At 58.0% G+C, this 23664-nt stretch overlaps 5 protein-coding genes across 10 annotated transcripts; all 5 read right to left on the reverse strand.

Moving 5' to 3' along the window:
- Positions 1 to 61: 61 nt before the first annotated feature.
- Positions 62 to 5584, reverse strand: HYAL3 (hyaluronidase 3). 2 transcript variants are annotated; one of them, XM_069475748.1, is made up of 4 exons: positions 5547 to 5584; positions 1000 to 1910; positions 521 to 610; positions 62 to 406 (listed from the first exon to the last, which is right to left on the reverse strand). In XM_069475748.1, exons 2-4 carry the CDS (start codon positions 1885 to 1887, stop codon positions 137 to 139), a joined length of 1248 nt encoding a protein of 415 aa, XP_069331849.1. In that variant the 5' UTR covers positions 1888 to 1910; positions 5547 to 5584; the 3' UTR covers positions 62 to 136. The 2 variants fall into 2 exon arrangements, with proteins under 2 accessions (XP_069331849.1, XP_069331848.1); XM_069475747.1 differs by having other exon boundaries at positions 5168 to 5580.
- Positions 2688 to 3876, reverse strand: NAA80 (N-alpha-acetyltransferase 80, NatH catalytic subunit). Of its 2 annotated transcripts, XM_069475750.1 has the most exons (2): positions 3754 to 3876; positions 2688 to 3684 (listed from the first exon to the last, which is right to left on the reverse strand). In XM_069475750.1, the coding sequence occupies exons 1-2, from the start codon at positions 3813 to 3815 to the stop codon at positions 2871 to 2873; spliced, it is 876 nt and encodes a 291-aa protein (XP_069331851.1). In that variant the 5' UTR covers positions 3816 to 3876; the 3' UTR covers positions 2688 to 2870. The 2 variants fall into 2 exon arrangements, with proteins under 2 accessions (XP_069331851.1, XP_069331850.1); XM_069475749.1 differs by having other exon boundaries at positions 2688 to 3876.
- A 640-nt stretch (positions 5585 to 6224) lies between the features above and the next one.
- Positions 6225 to 9384, reverse strand: HYAL1 (hyaluronidase 1). Of its 2 annotated transcripts, none has more exons than XM_069473652.1 (4): positions 9258 to 9384; positions 7885 to 8808; positions 7296 to 7385; positions 6225 to 7120 (listed from the first exon to the last, which is right to left on the reverse strand). In XM_069473652.1, the coding sequence occupies exons 1-4, from the start codon at positions 9276 to 9278 to the stop codon at positions 6803 to 6805; spliced, it is 1353 nt and encodes a 450-aa protein (XP_069329753.1). In that variant the 5' UTR covers positions 9279 to 9384; the 3' UTR covers positions 6225 to 6802. The 2 variants fall into 2 exon arrangements, with proteins under 2 accessions (XP_069329753.1, XP_069329754.1); XM_069473653.1 differs by having other exon boundaries at positions 6231 to 7120; positions 7885 to 8143.
- Positions 9385 to 13206: 3822 nt separating this feature from the next.
- Positions 13207 to 18147, reverse strand: HYAL2 (hyaluronidase 2). Of its 3 annotated transcripts, none has more exons than XM_069473655.1 (4): positions 18050 to 18147; positions 14960 to 15926; positions 14356 to 14445; positions 13207 to 13937 (listed from the first exon to the last, which is right to left on the reverse strand). In XM_069473655.1, the coding sequence occupies exons 2-4, from the start codon at positions 15878 to 15880 to the stop codon at positions 13527 to 13529; spliced, it is 1422 nt and encodes a 473-aa protein (XP_069329756.1). In that variant the 5' UTR covers positions 15881 to 15926; positions 18050 to 18147; the 3' UTR covers positions 13207 to 13526. The 3 variants fall into 3 exon arrangements, with proteins under 3 accessions (XP_069329756.1, XP_069329755.1, XP_069329757.1); XM_069473654.1 differs by lacking the exon at positions 18050 to 18147 and adding an exon at positions 16784 to 17228 and having other exon boundaries at positions 13462 to 13937; positions 14960 to 15630; XM_069473656.1 differs by lacking the exon at positions 18050 to 18147 and adding an exon at positions 16784 to 16845 and having other exon boundaries at positions 13462 to 13937.
- A 3280-nt stretch (positions 18148 to 21427) lies between these two features.
- TUSC2 (tumor suppressor 2, mitochondrial calcium regulator) lies at positions 21428 to 23249 on the reverse strand. The gene is made up of 3 exons (XM_069473657.1): positions 22969 to 23249; positions 21733 to 21853; positions 21428 to 21560 (listed from the first exon to the last, which is right to left on the reverse strand). Exons 1-3 carry the CDS (start codon positions 23112 to 23114, stop codon positions 21495 to 21497), a joined length of 333 nt encoding a protein of 110 aa, XP_069329758.1. The 5' UTR covers positions 23115 to 23249; the 3' UTR covers positions 21428 to 21494.
- Between the last annotated feature and the right edge of the window lie 415 nt (positions 23250 to 23664).

The following is a 23664-nucleotide window of genomic DNA, read 5'->3' on the forward strand; positions in this document are numbered from 1 at the left end:
GGAAGCACGATGGAAGTGGAGTGTGTGCTTGGGAGGACTGCCTGTAAGCTGAATAGAGCAAGAGTGGGACATAGTTGCTCCAGGACTAGGAAAGTGGCAGCAGGGAAAAGAGGAAGCAGGGTAGGGACTCGTGGCTTTATGCTGCTTCCTTAGGCCCAGGCCTGTGCTCTTGGCAGGTAGGGCCAGCCCAGCCCCAGTAACAGCGGCAGCTGAATGACTTCCAATCTCCAAAGCTGCCATCTGGCTGTAGGTGCAGAAAGGCTTCCATCTGTCCTGGGTCTCTCCGGGCACAGCGCCCATGGCCGTGGCACCGCTGGTGACTGCAGGCCATGGCTGCCCTGGTTGTGTTGATCACATATGGGCCCAGGGTGCCCACCAGGTAGTCATGGAGTTGCCAGCACTTCTTCTGAGGAGAAGGGAAGGGCTGTCAATGCTCCTGCTCTATGGCCTTGCCATGCCTCTCCTCCACCCTGTGATCCCAGCATGTGCTGCATGACAGGCTGAAGGGGGCAATGATCACCTCAGAGGTGGAGAAGCTCAGGTCCCCCCAGAGCACCACGCCGGTCACGCCCAGTGCTGCACTCACACCAATGGTCTGCACGAGGTCATCCTGGAGGCAGAGAGCTGCTAAGCCAGGATTAGGTGGGCCACATCCATGTAGGCCCACCTTCATCTTCTAGAGACTCTTCTGGTTCACTGCCATGATCTGATTCTACCTCTAGGGTCGGGCTCCTCTGTACTGAACCTCTTGACTGGCTGCTCAGGCCTCCACTCAGAATGTCTCCCTTCAGATCAGAGGTCCAAAGGCTGGGTCTTGCCTTACTCCTCAAGATCTCCCAGGGCCATGCCCTTCTTGTCAGATGTTTCAGGAAGGTCCTTACCCTCAGAACCCCCAGGACCTCCCCCTCAAATCCCACTGGGCCAGGTCCTCTCTTCAGACCTTCCTAGGACAAGGCCATGCCTCCCAACTCAGATCCCTAGACCGCGGCTTCCACTTACCTGGGACAGGAACCTCCCAGAGGTGTGGTGTGTTAGGCGGGCGTAGGCCAGGACAGGCAGGGGATGTGGGTGCCCAGCAAGGGCCACACGGAAGGCTTCCTCCAGGCGGTGTCGGACAAAGGCCTGGTGGTGGGCAGGTGGCAGTCTGGGTGGAAGGTAGATGCTAGGGAAGAGGGCATTGGAGGCAGCCCAGAGCCAATGCAGTCGGGTGTTGCGGGCAAGGGTGGCTGCGCGGCAGCGGCCCGTGTAGTTGGAAGCCATACCACGCCAGCCATTGCCACAGGCTGGGTAGCGATAGAAGCCCCAGAGCCCATGGGGCCGCAGTGCCTGGCCCAGCCGCAGCGTTTTTTCCATCAGTGCACGTGCCGCCTGCTCAAAGCCAGTATGAGCCTTGTGGAGCTGTTCTTGAGGGTCCAGGTCGGGGAACACTTGTTGTGCCCAAGTCCAGGAAGCTGCCTGATAGGCTCGGCGGCGGCCCCAGTTCCCAGCCCAGAGTGGATACCACTCCTCCCAGTCTAGCACTGCCAGGCCAGCAAAGCTGGGTTGCAGGCTGTGGTAGATCTGGTAGGCAGCCCGTGCCAGGTGGCGGTCAAGGGGTACAGCCTGGGGGATGCCCCCATTGTGAGCTGTGCCCCTAGGCCCAAGGTAGGGATACAGGCCGAGACGGTTCTTGTAGAAGATGGTGATGTTCTGGCCATAGAAATGCTGGCCATGATTGGCTATGATGCCCAGGGCATTGAGTGGCAGGTGCACACCAAATCGAGCCTTACAGCGGGCTGAGGGTACATTCCATAGCACGGTGAAGGGGCGTTCAGGGACCTTCAGCAGGGGCTGGCCATGCCCCAGGCACAGGGCCACCCCCAGTACCAGGGCTGGGCCTAGCTGCATGGTCACACCCCAGGGATGGCAACCTGCAGGAGAGAGGGGGTTTGAGCTTAGAGGCCATGGCCATGGCCACACCTTCCACACAGCAAGGAAAGTTGGGAAAGCTCCCCCAGCTCTTCCCCATAAGGATGGGGGGCTGGCGAAATCATGGTTCCCCAGGGGTCTCATAGGAATCTCAGAGCAGCCACATCCCAACAGCTTCCCTCCTATGTTCTCCATCTGTCAGGATACCACTGTGACCTCTGATACCTCACCCACCCACAGCTGTCACAAGTCCCCTTCTTTCCTGTGCCCATCTTGTTCCCTGCCCCAAGAATACTCAGCTCCTACTGCCTTGCCTGCCTGGCTTAGTTCCTACTCAGCATTCAAATCTCTGTGATGACATCATCTACCCTGGGAGGTCACCTGGATCACTAGGTGGAGTGAAGACATTTGGGCTCCTGAAGCCTCTGTACCTCCCTTGTCCTGGCATGGACCCTGCTACTGTATGCCTGCTTGTCTCCCTATCTGTTCCTTTGGGTGGAGACCCTACCTGTCTAGTTCGCCATTGCCTACCCCCATCCAGAGCTTGACACATAGTAGGTGCTCAAGGAATGGTAATGAGTGAACAGGGAAGAGAACAGCCACTCAGTCCCCTGGGCCTGGCAGGGTGAGAGGGGCAAAAGACAGGTGTCCTCTCATCAGTGGCCCCAGGGTGAAGGTAGATCTGGGGCTTCTGCAGGAATAGGGGACCTGAGAGGTGAGGGTGGGGGTCAACAAATAAACTGTCACAGCCACACCCAACAGAAGCCTTTATTCAGCCACACTGATGGCTCTGAGCCAGAGCTATGGAGCTACCTCCTGGACCCACTGGTACCCAGGAAACACCCCTAGGCTAAAGCTGCCCCCCAGGGGCTAGGGGCTGAGGTATGGCCAGGGGGCTGAGGCCAGTACTGTCCCAGGCAGTCCACTGACCCAGAATAGCAGTCCCTTGCCTTGGGTGGCCCTCAGATGTCTTTCTCCATCCAGAATATGGGGCATCCCTTCAGGTCTTTGTATTGTGTCTCTAGCAGGCTTTTTGGAGGGTTCCATGATGGAGTTGGGGGTGAGGTGGTCAGGGGCTCAGGCAGGGGAGGGGGTGGTGGCAATGGAGGCCCCTTGGGGCCCCTTGGGGCAACTTGGGCCGTCAGGTTTGGGGCCTTGCACGGTGGCCGGGGAGAAGGGGCCCTGGGAAAGGCACTGAGCAGGGTGGTGGGCAGCCGTCGGCTGGTGAAGACCAAGCCCTGCACAGGCTCACCCAGCTGGTAGCCCAGGTGGGCATAGAACTGCATCTGGTCATGGGTGGTGAGGTGTAGTCTGCGGAAGCCCCGGGCCCGAGCAAAGACCTCCAGGCCCTCCATGAGTTGGCGGCCAAAGCCACGGCCCCTCAGGGCCCGGGCCACCACCACTGTCTCCACTAAAAGGCTCTGGGGCCTGTCCATCACCCGTGAGAGGCGGGCATGGCCCACCACAATGGGTGCTGCTTTGGGCATGTGTGGGGTGCTCAGCAGCATCAGGCAGAGGGGGAAGGCATCTGAGGACTGGCCCAAGGAGTGTAGGCGGGAGGCGCGGCTGCGGGGCCACTGCTCATTGATGAGATCGGCACAAGCATCCAGGAGCTCCGGTCGGCAGTGCACAGGCTCCAGGGTCAACTCAGCCAGGTTGGGGGCTGGGGTCTCCTCTGGCTGGGTTTCAGGATCGAGGTTAAGCTTAGCCAGGCCAGGTCTGAGGGTCATCTCTGGTTGCCGTGTAGAATCCAGGGTCAGCTCAGCTAGCCAGGGGCTCAGGGTCAGCTCTGGCTGACGTGTGGGATCCAGGGTTAGCTTGGTCAGGCTGGATCTCAGGGTCAACTCTGGCTGGCATGCCAGATCCAGAGGCAGCTCAGCTGGGCTGGCATTCAGGATCACCTCCATCCAGTGCGTAGGTGCTAGGGCAGGGGTCAGCTTGGCTGGGCCAGGGCTCAGAGTCGGCTCTTGCCTACATGTAGGATCCAGGCTCAGATGAGGCAGGCTGGGAGTCAAGGTCACCTCCTACTAGGTTGCAGGTAGCTCAGCACCAGGCTGGAGGTTAAGAGCACAGTCTCCAGGCAGTGGTATCTCCTCAGACCACAAGGGCTCTCCTCCTGTAGATAACAGCCATGGTGGGCTGTGCCAGGAGGGAAGATGGGTTGGGGCAAGGAGGGCTGGCAGAGCACAAGGGGGCCATGCATACTGAAACTGGTGAGTGGTGGGCTGTACCTTGTCCCACACTCACCTGATGGCACAGGTGACCTGGAAGAGATCGATACCCTATACCGGGGATACGAGAGAGCAGGGGAGATGGATTCAGGTGTCCTGCCCCATGTTGGAGAGAGGCTGAGGGCGACAATAAGCTGCTGAAGGCTGGGGCAGAACCCAGGAGTCCTGGCCCCAGCCTGCTCTGGCTACAAAGTTGTCCTCCCCAGGACCTCACTGTGCCAAGACAGCCAACCCAGCTTACTTGTTGGCCATCCTGTCTCTAGTAGTCCATCACTATGGCTTCAGATAGAACATGCAAACCAGACACTACATCCCCTGTTTAAACCCCCGCAAGGTTCCCTTCAGAGGAAACACTGCCCCCAGAAGTTCCCCTGTCCCTTTCTTCTCCCTACATTCCAACTCTCCTCCAGCTCCGGACCTTTTCAACCACCTGGGCCATGCCCACCACCTCATCAGTACTGGAGCCCCACTTACCCACCCAGGAGGCTCAGTTTTCCCCTCCTTTGACTGCCTTCTCTGCCAGGGGCACAGAGCCCATGCCCCGGTCCGCAATTCTCCCACCTCAGGACACTTTGGGTATGGACCCAACTGTCCCCTCAGATGGGGCCCCAGCAGCACCAGCACTAGGCCTGGCCCAGTCACACAGCAGTGTTGCCTTTGCAGGCCTGGTTCTCCACTGGCCTGAGTTTCGCAGCCACCCTAGATAAAGACCACAGCTTCCTTCCTATATCCACAGGGGAGTCCAACGGCCACGAGGTTGGGGGCCCAGACCTCCTGTGCCCAAATCCTACTGTTTGCCCACTTTAACCAAGGTCTTGCTTGCAGAAGGGTCTATGCCCAAGGGCGGGGGAGATTTCTGTGGTGGGCGGCCAGCTGGGTCCTACCCCTCTGCTCACCTGCTCCAGAGGGGGCCTCCTAGGTCCCCTTCCCAACCTCCCCTGAGCTTGAGGCCCATTCAACACTGGTCAGTAACAGGCAGCCCCCTCCCCTCACACGACATCCCATTCACAGAGCTATAAGCCCCTCACCTGCATCAGCCGCACCTCTAGGTCTGAAAGGAGGAAGCCCCAAGATCCGCCCCTAGGCCTGGAGCCCCAGGCTGCCTGGCGGACTTAACCCCTTCAGTGCCGACCCCACCCACTATGGGCGTGGCGAGGCTCCGGGTGCTCAGAGAGGGGCCGCCCCGTGTCCCCGGGCCTTGGTTTCCCCCTCCCCCTTAGTGGACATAGGCCATGGAGCTTTTGGGGATGGAGCTTCGAAATCTTGCTTCTCTGGGTAGGCGTGGCTCGGCATGCTCTGGGTGGGAATGACCGACGCAGGGAGGGCGTGCAAGGTTGCATGGCCACTTGGGGACCGCACGCGCGGGGAGGACGCACAGACAGCGCGTGGGGAAGGGGTGGTACTGACATGTTGACGCCGGTCTCTGGGAAGTTCTGCGTCCTCGCTCCTCCTGGCTCGGTATCTCTCTGTTTCTGGCTCGGACTCCTCGGTCCGACAGCGCTGGCCCCCAGTGGTGTGGCGGACGTACTGCAGCGGTCGCGGCCCGCTGCGCAACACCTGGTCCTAAATCTGCCAGGACGGCCCCGCCCCGGCCCGCGCGCGTCGCCGCTTAGGCCCCGCCCCTGGTTCTGCGCGTCACAAGACTGACGCGGCGCAGACTCAGTCTCTGTCCCTCCAGCTCCGACTGAGCCTGCCAGCATGTGCGGCTGGCTTCGCCTCCCCACTACCCAGCCCCGCACCGGCCTAGCCTCTGGCTCGGGTCCCGCCTCTACTCGGCTCCGCGGAGGCCCCGCCCCGGCCCAACGTGTCGCGGCTTCTGCCAGACGCAAACCGCTCCTCCCACCGGTCCGCCTCCGCCTGGCCCCGCCCAGGCTCAGACGGTCCAGTTTCAGCTCCCGCCGGCTTCCGGCACCGGCACAGTCTGGAAACGGTCAGATCACGTGGAGCTCCCTCCTGAAATTGGGCCCCACCCTGGGAAGCAGCCGTCCTCAGACATCCGACCTGGGTAGGAGAGACGAGCCTTTCTTGTGCCCTCTGGATACCAGGGCCTGGACATTTTAGGCACTCAATAAATAAACAGCTAAGTAAATCATGACTGCTTTATTTGCTGGGTGGGTGCCTGTCAGTGGATTCAGGGGTCGTGCAAGACTGGTTATTATCAACACCCAGCAAGGAGCACAGTTGGAGCCAGCAGCCTGGGTTTGAATCTCAGTTTCTCCCTTTTCTTGTGCAACCTTGGGTAAAGTGCTTACTCTCCCTGTGAGTGCCTCAGTTTCCTCATATAGACTCGTGAGGTTTGAGTGAGTTAGTCCACTTAAAATGCTTAGCATAGGGCTCGGCAAAGAGTAGGCGCTCAGTGAATGTCAGCTTTTGTGGTTGCTGTAGTCAAAGCCTGGCTCAGTGAGTGTGGAGGAATTGTCTGTGACCCTGCCAAGTAGATGCATGTGGACATGGAGTGGAAGGTGTCTGCCGGTGGTCCTAACTCCTTATGCAACTCTCTGGGTCTATAAGCATGCATGTGTGCAGGGTGTATGTCCACAATGATGGCTGAGCGTACTCCTGCTGTGACCAAGACTTGTATGACTGTGCCTGTATTTAAGAAAGCTGTGGCGAGAACCAAAGTGCATTTAGTGCTTGATGTGTGCAACCCAGTGTGTGGCCAATCACCACATGCTCTGCTGCTCACACCATGCTCCTCTCCAGCCACTGTAACAGTGACATTTAAACTCCATAGCCATCTGGGCCCGATCCTTAAGTGAGAGGGCACCCTGCAGGGTCAGGGGCCTGCCACCAGGCTTGAGCTGAATGGAGAAACTGGCAGGGTTGAGCATGAGAAGGGCCTCAGGGTGGCTGGGGCGGCGGGCACAGCGGCCATGGCCGGAACACAGAGCTTGACTACAGAGACGAGCCCCACTGGTCACGTTCAGGATGAAGGGTCCCAGTGTGGTGTCCACGTACTCCTTGATGGCCTGGCACGATTCCTGGGTGGAAGGGGGAATGTCAGGGACACCACAGCCATGCATAAGCTCACCTAGGGCACTGAGGCATTCACCTGCTGGCCAGCCAGGACTTTGGAGGTAGAAAGGGTGAGCGGGAGGTCTCCCCAGTCAGCTTGATGGCCTCCCGCCCCCACCCTCACCTCAGGCCTAAGCTTACCTTGGTTCTTGTATCTTCCCAGCTCACCCAGAGCACCACTCCTGCTGCCCCCTGGGCTGCACTCTCCCCCAGGCTGTGCTCCAGTTCCTCCTGGGAAGGAGAAATCACAGTTCTGTGGGGCCTCCCTCCCTTTCCCCCTCCCGCTTGCAGCAGATTGCTGTTATACCATTGAATGGGATAAATAATTTGTAACCTTCACATGGGACTGCTCTCGCCCTAGTGGCCAGAAAGCAAGCTTGTCTTTCCTCCCTCTAGCCTATGGATGATGGCATCTTTTTTTTTTTAGAGACAGAGTCCTCTGTTGCCCAGGCTCAAGCTCCTGGCCTCAAGCATTCCTCCTGCCTTGGCCTCCCAAAGTGCTGGGATTACAGGTGTGAGCCACTGTACCCAGCCTACATCTTTCTAATAAATGCTGAATTCTCTGTGCCTAGCACAGAACTTGGCACAAAGTAGACACTCAATGTGCGAATGAATGGATGAAAGTGTCCGAAGTTTAAAGTGTCCCAAGGCTGTGGTGGCCTCAGTTGCTTAACCTAATACCTGACAAGGCAGGCTGACGAGGCAGGCAGGGTCACAGAAGAAGACTCACCAGGGGCAGAAAGTGGTTCGTCATGTCGTAGAAGATCTGAGCATAGGGTAGCACCGGCAGATTGGAGTCCCTGGCAGCCGCAGCCACACGGAATGCCTCACCCACACGGTGTCGCACATACATCTGTGCCTTCCCTGTACCCTCCAGTGCTGCAGGCATGTAGATGCTGGGATAGAGGGCATGGCTGTGGCGCCACAGCCACCCTAGCTGGTCGTTCTGGTCACGGATGCCTGGTGGGCACTGGCCGGTGTAGTTGGGGCTTGAAAAGTCATAGTTGTAACAGTTAGGGAAGCCATAGAAGCCCCAGAGGCCAAGAGGACGCAGTGCCCACCCCAGCTGGAGGGTGCCTGCCATCCAGGCCTGTGCAGCTCTCTGGAATTGGTCCTTGGCTTCCTTCTCCACCCAAGGAGCTGGCCAATCAGGGTGCTGTGCCTGTACCAGTGCCTCTGAGCGCTGCCTGTAAATGTCTTTGGTGTCCCAGTCGAAGGCCCAGCGTGGGCGCCATGCCTCCCAGTCAATGACTGCCAGCCCCGAGAAGTCAGGTGCAGGCATGGCAGCTAGGATGTCCTGGAATGTGCGGGCTAGGTGGGCATCCAGGCTGGCATTCTGGGGCAGGCCACCAAACACAGGCTCTCCAGCAGGTGTGTAGTAGGGATAGGTGCCCAGCTGGGAGCTATAGAAAAGTGTCACGTCAGGGCCATGGAAGGTCTGCCCTGGGTTGACTAGCACATCGAAGACACTGACGTCCACATCCACGCCATGCTTCTCCAGGCACCACTGGGTGTTTGCGTTCCAGATGGTGGTGAAGGGCTGGTTGGGTACCACGGGGCCCCTGGAGCTTTGGGCCATGACAAGTGATGTCAGGAAGAGGGCGCAGATGCAAAGCAGCTGGACTGCCATGGTATGGAGCCGGTCTAGGGAAACCTGGCCAGGGAGGCAGAGCTGAGAGCAGGCCATGAACTTTCTGATCCTTGCTCATTAATCACCCCTGCTCTGGTTTCAGTTAAATATTGACCTGGGGTGGGCAGGGATGCAACGGGCAGAGGAGACACATGGAGGGGAGAATGGCCACTGGAGGGTATATCTGCACTGCCTGGCCTCTGCTGTCTGCTTCCCACAAGCCTTGCCCTGGCCTAAATTTGCCCACCCCTCTTCCCCAAGGGCCACTGAAGCCATGACATCTGTTCTGGGAAGCGTGGCTGAGAGCCAGGCCGTCAGCCCACAGGCTGACCTAAATGACGGGGGAGCCTTTCCTGTCTCTTCCACCAGAAATCCTGGCCAGCCATTGGAGGAAGGGATGCTCAGTGACTAAGGCCAGGTCAGCCCCCAGCCCTCCTGTACACCCGCCAGTCTACCCACTTGTCCCTGCTGACCTCAGGGCTGAAGGGCCTCATCTTCCAGGCTTCCTGACCCCAGGGTGGGGGCCTAGGCAGGGCCCGGGCGGATTCTGTTCCTCAACTCTGACCTCAGCCGTGCCAGAGACTGTGGCAGGAAAAAGCTGCTGCTGGAAACTCTGAGCTTTTGTCGGGGGTCACCCCACCCAGTCGAGGGGCGGGCCGAGGGGCGGGCCCTGGACTGGGAGGCCAGGCCAAGCAGCAAGGCTACCTCTGAATCCCTAGCGAAGGGACGCTGGTGGGTGGTAAGCCTGGGCCAGCAGCGGCCCCTCCCACTCAGCACTAGGGCAGGGCTTTGTGGCTTTACTGGGGCTGGACTGGGTGGGCGTTGGCAGATCCAGCTGGGCAGGCCTGTTTGTGGTACTGGAGTCTGGGGTACTAGAGTCAGGACTGTGTACTCAGGGAGTGTCCTTTCCCCATACGACCGCATTATGACATTGGTGGGCCCTAGGTACTTTTGCCTTTGGGGACCCCTTCCTCCTTAAAGGAAGTATATATATATATATTTTTTTGAGACAGAGTCTCAAAAGTGGAGTGCAGTGGCATCCACAGCTCACTGCCACCTCCAATTCCTAGGCTCTAAGTAATCCTTCTGCCTCAGCTTCCCGAGTAGCTGGGACTACAGAGGCATGCCACCACGCCCTGCTAATTTTTCTATTTTTTGTAGAGATGGGGTCTCACTCTTGCTCAGGCTGGTCTTGAACTCCTGGCCTCAAGTGATCCTCATGCCTCAGCCACCTACGAGGATTACAGGCATGAGTCACCCACCCAGCCAAGAAATCTTAAAATATATTTTACAACTATGTTAGTATAAAGGTGAATATAATCCAGACTGGATTCACTATTACATATTCATTAATATATTTATATGTTGTCTTCTGATTAAAGAAAAGTAAAACATTTTTATGAGCCCCTGTAAGTATTGTGGCCCTAGGCCCCGCGCCTATTGTGCTTAGTGGATAAATCATCCCTGCTTTAGGGACCTGCTTCTCAAAGGCTCTGTGTTCATGAAGTCGGGACTATGTCATCACTCTTTGTAAATTTGCTGGGTCAGCGATTGTGTTTTTGTGAAGCCCCAGTTAGTGGCCATCTGGGCCTCTGCACAAATTCCAGTGGTGAGTATGTGCGAGTGTGGGACCCAGTGCCTGGGACTGGATGTGTGTGAGCCTCTGCTGTCTTGTGAGCATGAGACCCCATGATTGACCACAGGGATGAGCACGGGTCTATCAGTGAGCATATGCTTGTTCATTCATTTGTGGCTTTACTTGTTCACTGATTCAGAAGCTGGTTTTTTTTTTCCTTTTTCTATTTTAGTACCTAGACCTTTGCTCTCGAGAAGCTGGTTATTGAGACCTGCTTGGTGCTCAGGCCCAGGCTTGCCTGCCAGGGTGGGGTGAAGGAAACACATGTTGCTGCCCAGGGTGAAGTGCTGCCCGGGTCTGCAGCCAAGTCTGAGGCTGAGCTACTGAATCCCCAGCACAGTAGCCACCGGAGCAACAACAGTCACAGTTCACTACCATCTGGGCTTGGCCCTCCAGGCTGGCTGGGATGAAGCTGGCAGGGCTGAGGGAAAGGAGGCCCCAGGGTGCTGGGGACTGTGGGCACATCAGCACGAGACCCTTGCACAGGATTGAGCCACAGAGGTGATGGCTGCTGATCCTGTTCAGGAAGCAGGGTCCCAGAGTAATGCCCACGTAGGCCCAGACAGCCTGGCACAACTCTCAAGGGCTGAGGGAAAAGGAGGACACTGAGGATACATGCTACCTCCTGGTGCCCCGAAAAACCTATTCTCCAGCTGGCCTTGGTCCAAAGGAGAAGCGCTAATGGTGGAACAGCAGGAAGCTGAGGGTGCCTGCAAGCCCCCACCCCCACCCCGGCACCCCGCCCGCAGGCCTGCTCCTGCAGGGCCGGTCTGGCTGGATTGGTACGAGTAGTGTGTGTGTATGTCTGGGGTCTGTCCAGCTTGATGGCCCAGCCCTGCCTGCTCTCTGGCTGTGCATGCCTCAGGCATCTCAGCCACCTCACTCCCCATAACCTCACCCCTACTCCCTACCCACCTTCAGGACCCACACGATAGTTCTGGCACATTCCCTAGGGTCCTGGGGAAAGTAGTATGAGGTGGACATAGGTTTGTATGGAGGGGTCACAGCTAGGTGGGTACAGGTCACAGCTGTGCAGGAGAGGTCACAGTTGTGGAGGAGTCACAGATGTCTGGAGAAGGTAACATCTGTGTGGGGTCACACGTGGGGAGAGCATGGCTTTGCACATAGTGGGGTTCAGGTGTATAGGGGTCATAGCTAGGTGGGAAAGGTCACAGCTGTGTGGGTCTGGATCATCTGTGTGTTGGGAGGTTACAGGTGTGGGTGGGGTAGCTCACAGGTGTGCATGGGTCACGAGGTCACAAGTGTGGGAAGTCACAGGTGTGGGGGAGACAGGTCACAACTCCTTCCTTGCTCCCCCTCTGCTGCTCCACCACCTCATGGCCTTGTTGGCCAACACTGACTCTTCTCTCCAGCCTGGCCTCTCCCTACCATGGCCATGAGCAACTACGGCCCCTCCACTTCCATCTCCTCCTCCACTGTGTGAATTTACCATATCACCTTTCAGGTGCTGCCACCTCACCCTCTTCTCCATTCTTTGCTATCACCAGCCAGAGGGACGAAGGAGGGATCTCTCTGCAACCTGAGTTGACATCACTTTGGCCGGGCTTGTTTCTCCAGGCTCTGCTTCCCTAAACACACCATCCCCTTGCCTCTGTCTGGCATCTGACTTGGTCTGTGCATCTAGCATACATCTCCTTCGACTTTGTCATCCCCACAAGGACAAGGGTGTTTGTTGGTGTGGTTCCCCAGCACCCAGCCCAGTGCTGGCACATGTGTGTGCTCAGTGTGTTTACTGAACGGGTGAAACAGTCACCACCATCAGGCAAAGACAGGCCTGGTGCCACTCTAGGGCTGCCCCTTCTGCCTCTGCCTGCAGCAGCCCCCAGACCACATCCCAGCCCCGAACTCCATGTACCAGCCGTGTTCCAGCTTCCTCCAGCCTCTGCCCAGACTTTGTTCCTGAGCCTCAAGCTGCCCCCTCACCTTTCAAAACTCATGTAGAAAGCACCTCCTCCAGGACATCTCCCCTCCCAATTCAGTTGTTTCTTGAGTTTGTCTCCTCAGAGCCAGAGTTTCCTGAAGGCAGGGCTGTGTGGGTGAGTCATCACTGTCAGGGGCACGCACCCAGGGTGTGCGTCTGGTGGCCGCGGGAAGGGGCTAACTCCCATCAGAGGCAGTGGTCTGACTACTCCAGCTGCTCCTTCTGTCCTCTGGGACAGCAAGGGACTAGCCATGTTCTCCCCATGGCCAGGACAAAGCTGACCTTTGAGGATGCCCCTGATCCCAGAATGCCTCCCCCAGCCTCATCATGCATTGCTGTAGAGTGACAGGGACTGAACCTCAGGATTCAGATCCCAATCCCCTGCCCTCCTCCCCACCACCAGACTGAAGGGAGGGCTGTGACCCTGATGAAGGGAGGTGTACGTGGATGGGGTATACGTGGATGGAGTCTTCTGCCCTCTGGAGCAGGGAGCAGAGAAGGTCAAACACCCCTTTCCCCCTTGCTCCCTGGGTTGGTGAGGCAAGGAGGCTGGTACTGCCCAGCTGGAGGTACAGAGGCAAGTGGTAGAAGCACATGAGTGCCATCCCTCACGCCAGGTTGGGCCCAGCTCCCTTCTAATCAATATGGAGAAAGCAAGGTCCTTGTTGTTAAAATGGCACGTGGATCCCTCCACTCCCAGTGGCAGGGCCCCATGAACACATCTTACAGATGGGAAGTCCCTAGCAGAGGGTTTCACAGAGACAGACCTGAACTCAAACCTCATGGAAGCTCCTGGAATCTCTCTTACATGCCCTAGCCAAGATGCAGAAAGTCCAAGCACAGAAGCAGTTGTTTTATATTTAATTTACAAAAGAGACCCCAAAATAATAATAATAAACTATCCAGGGGCAGGGGAGTAGGGTCAGGCCCTCCCCAGCCCAGCTGTATTCTCCTTCCCCTCTGGCAAGGAGAGAAGGGACCTCCCAGGGGACTTCCCCTCCCCCTTAGAACAGGGGGGTGAGAGCTGATATAGATGTCCTGCTGGGCATCCCAGGGGCTCTGCCCCCTGTGGACTTGAGTTTGTCCACCCCCTACAGGCTCCTACATGCCCAGGAGAGCCCTTGTGACAGAGGCCAGCTTGCTACGCAGCCAGGCAAGAGACCCCTACAAGGTCCAGGTGAAGGCCAGGGCTGCCAAAGCCAGAAGGCTGGCAAGGTGGGATCCAGCCCAGGCCCCGCTGGCACCTCCAGCTGCCCGCCTACGGTCCCACTGGCATTGCTCGCCACCCCAGCCCAAGTAGCACTGGCAGCGAAAGTGTGTCTGCAGGTGATCAAGGTCGGCCCAGCTGAGCTCCCCCACAGGTCGCAGCTGGGGCTCACCAGGCGCGTGTCCAGGCACTAGGCGGAAGCTCTTGGCACTGAGGTGCAGGAAGGTATTGGTATTGGGGTTGCGGCGCACACAGCGCCCATGGCCATGACACTGGGCCCAACTGCAATACTGGGTGGCCCAGGATACATTGACCATGTAGGGGACCAGCAGCCGTGTCAGGTAATCCTTGAGGTACTGGCAGGTCTCCTGGGGACAGAAGTCAGAGATCACAGGTCAGGTCAGCTGCTTCAGCCCACAGGCCCATTTGGAAACTCTGTGTCCCCACTGTGGTGGCTGTACCTTTTTAACAGTGCACACATTTGTGTACTCAAGTGAACCCTCACAGTCTCTGCTCCTGCTGAGAAGGGGATAGGGGTGGAGACCAGAGCCCAGCTGGGCAGATGGGGAAGGGTGGAACTCAACAGCTGTTCAGGACAGCATTTCCTCTTTCCTGGGAGCAGGGTGGGGGTGCCCTCCTTCTCTCTTGGAACCAGTGATGCCCCGGGTGAGAGACAGACAAAGAGGCCAGACTAGGTTTGCCCACCTGACGCTGGTAGCCAAAGGCCCAAACTCTCTGCCTGTCCCTGTAGACTCAGTTCCAGCAGGTAGGGTGGGTCTTACTTACCGTGCTTGTGGTATACCCGGCGTCGCCCCAGAGGATGACACCAGCTGCACCCAGAGCTGCGCTCTCACCAATGGTAGAGATGAGGTCCATCTGTGTGGGAAGGAATGGCCAAAGGGGAAGACTGAGGGTGGGAAGAACAGACAGGGCCCGCAGGCCCGAGGCTGTTCCAACCTGCTGATCCCCTGGCCCGATCCCCCCTGCTTTTCATCTCCAGATAGAGGATCTGTCTGTTTCACCTTCTCCTTAAATGCTTAAGACCATTTCCACTGCCACTTCGGGCCTCAGTTTTCTAAGCCATGGGCACACTTGAGCCTAGGGCATGTATCTGTCAGGATGGACTCTTAAGTCAGAATGCAGGGACCAAATCTCTGCTCTGCCTGGATTTGCTGGGAAGCTTTGAGCAAACTTTTTAGCATCTCTGTGTCTCAATTTTCTTATCTGAAAAATGGAGGTAATCATGTCACTCTTTCACAAGGTTATAAAGAGAATGATTTGAGGGGATGTGGAATACCCAATAAACTAAGGCTGCAGGTCCCTGGTAACGTGAACATGCAGTGGTTCCTCAAAGAATGAGGACAAAGGCAGGGCCCTGGAAGGCACATACCTCACTAAGCCCAGTGAGCCTGCGGCTATAGGTGGGCCGCGTGAAGACGTAGACTGGGAGTGCATGATTGGCATGGTGGGTGTGAGCCACGCGAAGGGCCTCCTGAACACGGAAGCTGACAAAGTTGCGGCCGTGGGCAGAGGAAGCGAGCGTCTCGTCCAGGTAGACAGAGGGAAAGAGGGCTGTGCTCTCCGCCCATAGCCAGGCCAGCTGGTCATTGCGGGCCACCTCAACATCAGGGCAGCGGCCTGTGTAGCTCTCCCAGTTCTGCACATAATCATGATTGTAGCAGTCGGGAAAGAGGTAGAAGCCCCAGAGGTGCTGGGGGCGAACTGCTTTGACATAGCGTAGTGTCTCCAGCATGAACTGCCGTGCAGCGAACTCAAATTCATATTGGGCCTGCTTGACTACTCGGTCTGATGGCCAGTCAGGGTGGCGACTGGCTACCAGCTGGCGTGATGACCGGCGGTACACATCCTTGTCTTGCCAGTTACGCACCCACACAGGCCGCCAGTCCTCCCAGTCAATGACCGCCAGCCCCGCTGGCTCCTGTGTCCGAATGTAGTGCTCTACACGTCTCTTCAGCATCTTCAGATGTGCCCAGAGACTGCCATTCTGTGGCACACCACCATGCACAGACCTCCCAGCTGAATCGAAGCGTGGATACAACCCTAGACGGTCGCGATAGAAGATGGTGATGTTCTGGTTCACAAAACCCTCATTAGGCGAGGCCTGCACATCAAAGGCAGTCAGGTCCAGTGGCACCTTGAGGCGTGGGCCACAGTCCTGTGTAGGCACATCCCACGCTACCACAAAGGGCCGGCCCGTGAAGATGGGTGGCGCTGTGGGCTTGAGCTCCATGGCCCATGCCACCGTTAGCACCAGGGCCAGTATAACTGTGGGGCCTGGGCCTGCCCACATGCTGGGGGTTGCAGGAAGTGTCACCTGCCTGGCACCAGCTCAGGAACTAGAGGAAGGGTGGGAAAGAACAAGTCAATCTAGAGAATCCTGGAGTTGCCCACTTCAAGCCCATCTATGCTCCCGGAGCCCATGCCATGTGGGGCACGGTACCCATGGCTATTCAGAACACACACAGCTGTAATAGGTTTGAAAGACCACAGGCCACTGAAGGGCAGGCCAAGACACACTGGGGACGGACGCACTGCCAGGAGCATAGGGCTCCTTCCAGGAGCAGTTAACCTAGCCTTTGTTAGGTCTGTGACCCTTCTGAGAATTGGATAAATTGGGCTATGTACGCATTGCCAGAGCCACATACATGCCTGCTTACCATCCAGTACATGGTTTCAGACAGCCTTGAACCCCTGAGGCCCACTCTGTACCCCTTGATGAACCCTTGCTCCAGAGAAACAATAGAGCATTTGGGTAAGGCAGGACACAGCTCATGAAGAGGCTAAGAAGCTAGAAGGAACACAGCCATGAGACTAGTATCTGTATAACACTCGCCCGGCATAAGAGGGAGGCTGTCAGGACTTTGTCTTGAGCGCTGACACTCTCCCAGGTTTGGTGTCCCTTACGAGGACAAAGAGGCAGCGGACCTCCCACAGCGGCGCCGGCAGACCAGCTCTTCCCTCCATAGCCATCGGGAATGCGCGCGCCCGCCCCCACTCAGCAGGCCGGTCCGGGATAGAAAGCACTCCTCCTGGCCTTTGTGCGGGACCCCGCCCCCGCCCCGCACGTGGGGCCCGAGCCGGGCCCGGTGGGGGTGGGGTTCCTGGGCCGCCTCTCAGGAGCACCCTCGGGGATTCCGAGCCCAGCCCCCCACCCCCAGCAGAGAGTCGCCAGGCCTGCACTGCCCGCCCTCACCTCGCGCGGGGCGCCACCCGGACCCACGCCAGGGCCACCGCCATCCCGGCCCGCTCCGGCCGTTCACCCAGGCACTGCCCCGGCTCGGCGCCTCTGCTGGCTCCGCCCCCAGGCCCACGGGCCCTTTAAGAATCCCGAGCGGAGGTGGACCCGGGGCAGGACTTGCGGCTGGGGCGGGAAGGTGTGCCCGCCTTTCTCGCCGCCAGTGCCGTGTTTCGAGCTCGAGGATCCCCAGATCCTCCGCGGAGGAACGTGGCCCCTCCATCTGAAGCCCTGAGGCCCCTCCGAACAGGACTTCCTGCTGGAGTCTCAGCGGCGAGCGCCAGTCAGCCTGAGATCTTCCCCCCACGGCCCGAGGCCGGTGGTACAGTCCGCCTTGCTCCGCGACGCCGCCAGCCTCTTAAAGGGACAGCTTGAGCTACCGGGCAGTGGGGGCGGGGAGAGACTAAAGGAGGTGGCGTTCCTCCTCTTGGCCATAAGGAGGTGCTGTGGGACTCCGAGGCCTTGGATCTGGCTCTGCACCCCCGATTGTAGACTCTAGTCTTGGGGCCCCTTTGTGTGGCAAAAGGGACTTTGACCTGAGCCGATCCCAGGCCTCCCCGGAGAGTAATGCCCTGCCGCCTAGGAATTTGGGCTCCCCTCTTCTGGTCCGCGGTCAGAAGGGAAGCCCCGCCCCCTGCCCGTCTAGGGGGAAGGGGCCAAGCACCGCCTCTTAGCCCTCCCGGGGCCCGGCCCGGGCAGTGGTTGTCCTGGTAACTCAGGCTGCGGGTCGAGGCTTGGCCCGCGGGACTGAAGGCAGGGAAGCTCAGTTGGGCCTGGGGGGTTGGGCGCCCCCCTTTCCCCGACCTGCATGAGGGGCGGGCCAATCCCTGGGAACCTGTTTTCTGCCCAGCCTCTGAGGGGCCTTTGGGAGCCCCAGGGATCCCTCTCAGCTCCAAGGAGGGCAACACCCTTGCGGAAATTTCTGGCAGAACCTAGGACAAAGTCAGAAGGAGCTCCCCGGGGCCTCCATCCCGTATCTTGAGCCCTTTCGCCCCACAAGCCCCTCCTGGTGGGGAACAGGCTTGGAGCTGGACCCGAGCGATCCCTGTGCGAGACCTCCTCGCTCTTCCTGGATCCACTCCCCGGTGCCGGACTCAGCTCCCCAAAGGGCCCGCGTCTGCACCGCCAGCCCCTTCCCCGCTCGGGCGCCTGGAAGGAGAGGGAAGGTGCGCTGCTGCAAGCTCTGCTATGGGGGTACAGACCAGCCGTCTGCGCTGGGCTCACCTGTGTGGGAGTCCGTCGGCCTAGTTGTAGGTCGGCGGCCTCCCGCCTTCCTGGGGTGAGCTTCTTCAGCCAGGCTACTTGCGCCAGCTGCTGCCCGTTGGGCAGCCCGCCGAGGACTTGATAAACCCCATTCCCTCCCACCCGCTCCCGCCTCCCATCCCAGCCCTTTCTCCTCACTTCCTGCTGCCCCTCAGAGAGGAAAGGGCCAGGAACAGGAGCGGGGGAGGAGATGGCCTTGACCCTGTTTCCCTCCGGTATGCCCTGCTGGCTGGCTGCCCTCTCTACCCTTCCCCCCAACCTCCCAGTAAGATTGGGCCCCACCAGCTGCGCCAGGTGACAGGAAGGCTACCGGCTCAGGCTCAGATGCCAGTCTCCCCCACACCTACAGCTTCCATAACACTGGGGAACGTCTTTGTCCCAACCTTACTTTGGGGGTGGGGCCCATCCTGGGTAATGGTAGGGTCTGAGAGGGGCCCAGGTGGCAGTGCTTTGGGGAGTCAAACTACTTGGGGCGGTTCAGCTGATGGTCCCCCGCAGCAGGTGCCAAAGAAGGGAACCAGCCCCTGTGGGGGAGGGCTAGGGGGACTTCCAGGAACTGAATCATTTTTTTCCCACTGAGAGAAACATCCCATGTGACAGAGAGGACAATGTGTTGATAAGTGTGACTGTGGGATGGGGGGAGGTGAGACAGGGACTGAGAGGGTTCTGCAGAATGCTCTCCTGCTGGAGGACATTCCTGGGTGGATTTCACTGAGTCCACTGCAGAGTAGGGGGCCCCTTACAACATGGGTGAGGAAAGGGGTGTGTTCCTGTGGGAAGGAGTGCTAATAACTTGACTGGCCCAGGGGAAGATTTGTAGCAGAGTTCCAGCAGACCTCTCCAGAGGTGTGGACAAATCTGCCTACCCTCAAAACCCCACTGACCCACCTCCCCAATACCTAGGGCCTCTCTCCTAACAGAAGGCTGCGTGGTGGACTGGGAAAGATAGGTACATACCCTGGAGTCTGGTCCTGAGGACCAAGGAATCCAGGACATGGCAGGGGAAGGTGCAGTGTCTGTATACCACTATGCTGGCTTCACAAGGGCCAGAAGCTTTAGAAGCTCCAAGGGTGGGGATTCCTGGGGAAACAAAGGCCAGGCCAGACTGTCCCAGGGCAGGGACACTTCCTCCGGCAGCCAGCAGGAAGGAAGTGAGCACAGCCCAGCGGGAGGGAGTGAGGAAGTACTGCCCTGACCCCCATTGTTTCCAGCTTTGGGGTCAGCTGGGCAGGCCTAACACAGGGAGTTCTCCTAGGCTGGGACAGTGGTTGTGTGATAGGATGCCATCTGGTATGGGAGAGTCCTGGGCCTTGAACAACCAGTAGGGGGGACAGTGGAAGATGATGGGGCCTTATTCCTGGCATCTGGGGGGGGGGATGGGGAGGTACCCCACAGAACTTCAAGTCCAGGCTGAAAAGGGTGATCCTGCTCTGGACTTAACAAGTTCAAGCCTCAGAAAGACTGACAGGCCAACTTCCTAGACCCAGAAGCCTGTCCCTGAACTCCCCACTCCCTAACTAGGAATTGGGTTGATGGACTAAGGCAGAGAATCTGCCTCACAGCAGGCCCCAAGAAGTGCAGGCAGAATGTCCACAGGGGGTGGTGTATAGGTGAGAAGCCAGGGGCAGCAGAGAGCAGAAGGAGTATTTTTTGGGGGGTGGGGCACTGAGCCCTGTTTGCTGGAAAAGAAGCTCTGAAGCTCTGGTGTCCACAGGCAAGACTCAGAGGAGGCAGGTTAAGTTGGGCTGCAGAGCCTGGCAGTAGGCCAAGGACCTGGCTGCTATCTATTAAGGCTGGGACTTTGAGGTCCATGGGCCTTAGACTGTGTGTGACCTCACTTGGGGTCTGTTGGCAATGCAGGGGCTAAGACAGATATTACAGAACCATCTGGGGTCACACTCTCGCCTTAGGTCAAGTAGGTGGGGCCAGTCCCTAGTGAAGCATACCAAGAACTTCTGATTCCAGGGGTCCTCATCACACTGAACATAATAGAGAAGTGAGTGTCTCCCCCCATTCTGAGGGGGGCTTGCTGTGAGCTCTGTGTGAACACACAGCCACCTGCTGGCCACAGCTGGGATGGCTACAAGCTGGGCTCAGGCTTACCCTTGGTCTTGAGGGCCATGGAAGACCCATCAAAGTCCTGGGCCCAGGCCTACCTATTGAGCCCAGGTAGTAACCTAGACAATGGGTGTCACAGCCCTAGAAGATGCCACTCTCAGGTGCAGGATCTACAAATAATTTTATTGAAATTGAACAAATAACACAACAGTCTTCCTAGGCTGGGGACCACCTTCCCCAGGCCATTTCCCACACTCTAGAAGCACAGAGCTTGTACAGTAAGAAAAAAAAAAAAAAAAAAAAAGTCATCTCTATATAGTAATCAGACTCTGCCCAAACATTATCATGGACAAGACTATTTACAAACCTTCACATTTTAAGTATTCCTTTTATGTTTTTTCCCCTCCTTTCTGTCCCTACCCATGAGCTCCAGTACTTCCCCTGACTGATCCTGAAGGGGTGGTGGGCTACTCATAGCTACTGGCACCAGCCTTAGGGTATCCCTTACCACAAGGTGGTGGATAGTCCCTCCCCAACTGGGGGCGGGGGTGTTGGTGCAAGGCATGGGGGATTAGACAGAATAGGTGGGTTGGAGTAACTCCCCATAGGCACAAGCATCCACAGCCCGTCTGACCCCAGCTTGTACCCTCTCAACTGGGTGGAGGGGGCATCAACTAGTTGTAGTGGGGATCAGCCTCCTAGCCCTGGGTGGAGGGAGAAGCCTCCCACACCAGTCTCCACTCCTATCGACAGCCAGCCAACTGTCTGTCTATCCATCTGAGAGTGGGAACAAATGGTAAGTAAGTGGGAAGAATCAGGCTGGCACTGCCCCCAGCCTCTGTCCAACACAGGAGAAATCGAGGTAGCAAACGGCTGAAATGCTCTGACTAGGGGATAAAAGGGAAGTGAAGGAAAGGAAGTTTCCATTTATGTACAGCCCCCACAGCCCAGGGGCTGGAAGAAGGCAGACCTTGCTTGTAAAGTGCTGTAGCCTCTAGCAGGGCTGGGCCCCAGGCAAGCTTGGAAGAAAGCAGGCCAGGCAAGGAACCAGGAACCAGGCATTCCTGATGGGTATATGCCCTGCCATGCTTCTTGCAGGGGTGGCTGGGGAAAGTGGGCTGCTAAGTCTGCCATTAGCCTTTGCCAGCCACTAACCACCTCTTGTCCACACAGAAACCAACATCCAACCAGTATTGCAGGACTGACCCCGCTCACAGCTGAAGGTTCTGGGCCAACGGAGTTTATTCTGGGTTGTGGCCCCAGCCTGGGCTCCTCAATGGAAGCCACACCTTGAGCCTGGGAGTTTCTTGCTGGGGCAGGGGGTGCTTGTGTCTGCCACCTCCCAGGCTCACACCTCATAGAGGATCACAGGGAAATCCACGTGGATGCGGGGGGGATCCAGCTTCACGATGCCCTGCCATGGAAACAGAGGCTAGTGAAGGTCAGCTCAGGGCCTCTACTCCAGGAAACCTTCCTGTTCCTCCCAGCTCCTCCCACAAGATCCCCCACCATGACAACAGATCCCATCTGGGTCTACCTCCACATACTTGATGTATAGGCTCTGTGACCACTGCCCAGCCCCTCACCTGAGGAATCAGATTCTTATGCACCCGCCTCAGCTTGGCCCGCTTCTGCCCGTTCTTGGTGACGATTGTCTCCTCATAGAACTCGTGAGCCAGATCCCCATCCTCGTCATAGAACATGGAGCTGTGTAGAGGGAGAGGGGAACAGGCTGGGCTGGAGCCCCATACCTGGTCACGGCAAATGCCACAGACCACAGGGAAGTGTGCCCAACCCCAAGTTGGGAGAAACAAGCTTGGTGGGTAATATGTCTGGAGAATCGTTTGCCTGGGGTTTGAGATCTACTAAAATAAAGTGGGGAGTAGGGTAATGGCAAATGCTACTACGTCAGATGCCTAAGGAGAGAGGCCACACCAGAGCACACTACTCAGGCAACCAAGGCCAGTTCTCATCACTGGTTTGTTCAGCATGAGCAGCCACTTCAGTATCAGGCCCTTGCCTTCACCCACCCAAGAGTGGACAGGGTGGTGGCCTGGGTATGCTGTATGTTGGTCTTACTCCAGAAGACACTGCTGGCCCTAGTTCCAAAGACTGAAAGAACAGATATGCCTCTGCTGAGAAAGAGCCTAAAGGGAGGCGGGCTGTATTCCCCCCAAGTGGCTGGTGCAGACAAACTGCCACTGTTGGGTCTCCCTGGTATCTACAGCCAAATCTCCAGCATGGAGAATGCCGTCCCCAGAAGCCCACTAGGGCCAGGTTAATCTGCCCCTAGGGGAAGAAGGGGTGTAGGTCAGCGTTCCAGATCTGGAGAATATAACTAGGTGAGGGTCTTTTTCTCACCCTCACCCCCAACACTGGGACTCAGCCCTGCTTTCCCAGCTACTACCCTCAGAGGTCCAACTCTACCACTGTCGGGAAGGGAAGCAACCTAAACAGAGGGTCATTAACCCCTTGAAGAACTGGGGGAAGGGGAGGCTAGGAGCCTTCAATTTGCAGGCTGAGCCAGAAGGGATGACAGGAAGAGATCCTGAGGTGTCATGGAGGCCCTGTCTTAGCTTTACCTTGCGGAAGCTTTGCTTAGGGACAAGCCTCAGGCCCACTGTTCCCTAGGGAGACCTTCAGAGTGGCCAGAAAGACAGAAGTCGACTGCCCGGCTTTCCCTACCCCTTGCTCCAATGGGGACCCAAAATACGGGAGTTGTGCTGGCTCGGGAGTAAAGGGGTGCAGCGGTAGAAGCTCCCCGTGGCGCGGGGCGCCTGACCACCCGCTTGCCTTCCTCGGGGCGGAACCCACGCCCTTACCCGCGGCGCGTGAATACGAAGGGGGGAACGGCTCGGCCTCGAGGCCGCACCAAAGCTTGCTCAGCGCCCGCCGCCTCTGGGCTGCCGCCCCCCGCCGCCGAGGCGAAGGGCCACAGGCCCCGAGCTTTGGAGCCGCTGGCGCCCATGTCACGGCCGCCGGCGCATGGCGGGCCCCGCTGCGGCTCGGCTCTCACAGCGCAGTCGGCGCCACCATCCCCTACCCCAGTCTCCGCTCGCAGGTGCAGCCGCCGCCGCCGCCGCCGCCTTCCGCAGGCTCGGCTGTCTCCACGGAAACCTCACTTCCGCTTCCGCACGCTACTCCCTCTGATTGGCTGATGCCCTCGTCAGTCCTTGGGTCGGGGCCAATGGCCACCCGACGCTGGGTATCCCAGCATGCCTTGCGAGACCCCCAAATACCAGGAGTCCACGCTCTCTCTTGCTGGGACAGCTCCCACCCTGGAAAGCGGTGGCCTTGTGTCCTCCTGGTCTCTTCTGTGTATATGGCGGCTCCGACGTCCTCATTGCCCACAGCTCAGGCTTAGCGGGCTTACCCAACCACCAGTCCCCAAACCAGCATTTCAAGGCCTGACCCAGGCCAGGCCGCAGGGTACCCATCTGCCTTCTCTTTTCACAACCGTGTTTTTACGATTGCCACTGTCTCATGTTAAGAAACCAAGCTTAAGGAAAATTAAGGAA

The sequence above is a fragment of the Eulemur rufifrons genome, chromosome 7 (assembly GCF_041146395.1).
Source record: "Eulemur rufifrons isolate Redbay chromosome 7, OSU_ERuf_1, whole genome shotgun sequence".
NCBI classification, from domain to species: domain Eukaryota; kingdom Metazoa; phylum Chordata; class Mammalia; order Primates; family Lemuridae; genus Eulemur; species Eulemur rufifrons.